Source organism: Phaethon lepturus, unplaced genomic scaffold (assembly GCF_000687285.1).
Source record: "Phaethon lepturus isolate BGI_N335 unplaced genomic scaffold, ASM68728v1 scaffold47772, whole genome shotgun sequence".
NCBI lineage: Eukaryota > Metazoa > Chordata > Aves > Phaethontiformes > Phaethontidae > Phaethon > Phaethon lepturus.
In genome coordinates, this window is record NW_010522110.1 from 22,138 (window position 1) to 25,175 (window position 3,038).

A 3,038-nucleotide genomic window follows, 5' to 3' on the forward strand; every position below is an offset into this window, starting at 1 on the left:
ATTTTCCCCTAACCTGTAGCATTTTCTAAAATGTAAGAGAGACATCTTAGTGATGGAAGAAAATAAGGGTATTAGTACGTATTCAGACAAAAGAATATGAGATCAAATCTAAGGTCTATTTAATCTACGATCTACAGACTCTAAACAAACTCAGTATAATATGCTTTTATTATTCTTAAAAGGTATTCCCTTTTTCAGTTCACACTACAGATAAACAGCAATGGACTATCTTCAGTTAGCTATAAAGCTGTTGAAAAATAACAAAACTGAAATCTAACTCAATTTCTTACACAGCATTACTGGACTTTCAAACCACAAGTATCATCAGTAGGGATGGTAACGAGGCCCTGGATTGTAGGAGTTGTAGCCATATTGTCCATAGTGGGAGGAATACGATTGTCCTTGTCTGTGCTGCTGGTAGTTATTACCCCAACTTCTTTCTGGCCTCTGATTAGATCTATAGTCACCTTGCCAGTTGTACCTGTCCCCTCTAAAATATCTGCCATCTTGAAACCTGCAATGAAAAGAACTGTCAAAGATTCACACAAATTGCAAGTTTTTAAAAAGATGAATGATAATGAACTCTTAAATTTTACAGTTTTCATTAAAACTGTTGTTAACTGTTTATACATCCAATATCTGTTTCTATGACAAACTGATGAAAACATCTACAGTCATCTGAGATCATTCATTAATTTCTCTCTACTACCCAACACACTATTTGCTACGTGATGGAAGGACAGTCTGTTTCCTAAGACAAAGTATTCACAGGCATTAGGTGAACTGGTGGAACTCTCAACAGATACTCAAACAGACCATGTATTTAAAAAGCAACCAGAAGATACATCCGTAGCTGTATCAAAGACTGGTTCAATCTAGTAGCTTCATGGTCAAAAGCTGTGGCAAAGCAGGCTTAAGTACAATTTAACTACCTAACAGCACAGAGTCCTGAAATTTGTGTATTTCCTGGAATACATACTACCACCGACTTCATGGTCTCTTGTAGATTCCCACACTCAAGACAGTGTTTCTTATCAGTGGTATTTAGCCATTTTCCAGTCTAAATTTTGGCTTTGCAGCTGTATCTCAATTCCTATCAACACCTGAGCTGCCTCATTTGGTATCTCAATGGTGTGATATGGACAAACAACATTTATGTGAGGTTCGCTTTGTGACCAGAGCATAGATGTAAGAGTTCATTAGTTCAAAGAACCACAAAGTTTTCTAAGAAAAATCTCCTTAAACAATCAACTTTTTTTTTGCAATCTTTTAATCTGTAGAAACTGTTTTTGTGTTTAACTTAGTAACAAGCTTCTAGGGTGAGAAAAAGTTAGAATGTTATCCTTCCGATAAGGCACAAATCCTATTTATAGATATTTACCTAAGAGGACATCACAGTTATTAGTTGGACTGGAGTTTAACTACTTTATATTAAAGGCTGATGTTATATTACCAAGCATACAATATGTTGTAATCGTTGTTTTTCAGTCACACAAGAATTAGATGTTACTGTCCAAAATTCAGTAAAAAGCTGCAATTACATCCTGAAAAAATTTTGCAGTAGGCAGGTAACACTGCACTTGCTAGACAGACTGGATGATGGATCTTGCAGTCATTTCTACTAGATAAAAGAAATACAGGCTAATCTAAAAAAGTACAGCAAATATTGAGGTTGCAAATGAAACATTTTTCTGGACAGCTAGCAGCAGATAATCACACCATTAGCCTGTTCCTTTGCACATTTTCCTGCCCGTTATTATCCAACAGAAGATAGGCTGCTTAGTCTTGCAGAACTCTCATCTTTCCCCTCTGGAAAAATGTTCCTGGCTGAGCAGTAACAAACTCCAGGGCAATGGGTTCAGTGGTTCCAGCCCATTCCTTACTAAAAAGCAAATTACTTAATATTTTTATATACAATGCAAAAAATTTGACTATCAATACAGAGAAAATGTAAAACCTCATTACTTTTCAGAGAAAACTCTCTTCAACATAATTACATATGAAGTAACAAGAAGATACTTCCATTAACAGAACAAATTCCTATCTTTCTTCTGAAATAACTGCTCATTTAACTATGTATTTGTGAAACTACCAAGATTAAAAAAAAATTAGAAAAAGAAATCAGTACCGATCTCTGTTTCTCTGGTTGCCACCAGATCTGTTTCTCCATTCTTCAACTATAGGAGGGGGATCTGCAGGGCGTTTCAGATATTCTTGGTATTCTTCATCATCTGATGTGAATCGATGAGCAAACATCTTTTCATAATTCAGGGGCATGTCAACCAAGGAAGTCATTCTGAAAACTTTAAACATGGACACAATAGAAGTGGCTTCAGCACTGTATGAACTCTTACTGCAATACCTACCAAAATCCACCTAGGACAAATGAAGGACAATGAAAAGTTACACTCAGATTAAGAGAGTAGTTAAGTTTTGGGCAGACAGCATAGATGACTGACTCTTAAGTCTTGATGATCTAAGACTGTAAATAACTCTCCTGAATAGGTTATTTCTGATGGAAAGCAATTCCAATTCCATGTGCAGTCTTTGGACATCTATACTGGATATGCAGACACTGATCTGTCTGAACACTGGGAGTGGTTTTAAGGGACTCCATCCACACAGGAGAAATTCAACTCAGATTAATAGTTAATATAGTCAGCCATTACACAGCAGAGTCTTTGAATCAATTTTGATAAACCTAGATTAGATGAGCCCTGGTAAAAAGATACAGGACATTTCTGAGGGTTAGTAATACAAAAAAGTATTTCTTCAGAATGCACTCCCAATCTACGCCTAGTCCATTTCTGACAGGAAAAAAACATTACTACAATCAACTTGAAAAGTATGCTAAGGTAGAGTATCATGCAAAGCCGACAGATACACATAGTCAGCAAAGCAAAATAACCAGATTCATTCCCAATAATGTGTTAATAACTTGATTCAGGAAAAGGGCAGTACCTAAAAGGATGTTAAATTACCTCATAATATGCCTCTCTGATGGGATTTGTGTTTAAGGCCTTAGTTTCCTTATTTAC

At 36.0% G+C, this 3,038-nt stretch overlaps 1 protein-coding gene across 1 annotated transcript; it reads right to left on the reverse strand.

Moving 5' to 3' along the window:
• Positions 1-204: 204 nt before the first annotated feature.
• FAM103A1 (family with sequence similarity 103, member A1) lies at positions 205-2,307 on the reverse strand. Its single transcript, XM_010281713.1, has 2 exons — positions 2,129-2,307; positions 205-514 (listed from the first exon to the last, which is right to left on the reverse strand). Exons 1-2 carry the CDS (start codon positions 2,293-2,295, stop codon positions 325-327), a joined length of 357 nt encoding a protein of 118 aa, XP_010280015.1. The 5' UTR covers positions 2,296-2,307; the 3' UTR covers positions 205-324.
• Between the last annotated feature and the right edge of the window lie 731 nt (positions 2,308-3,038).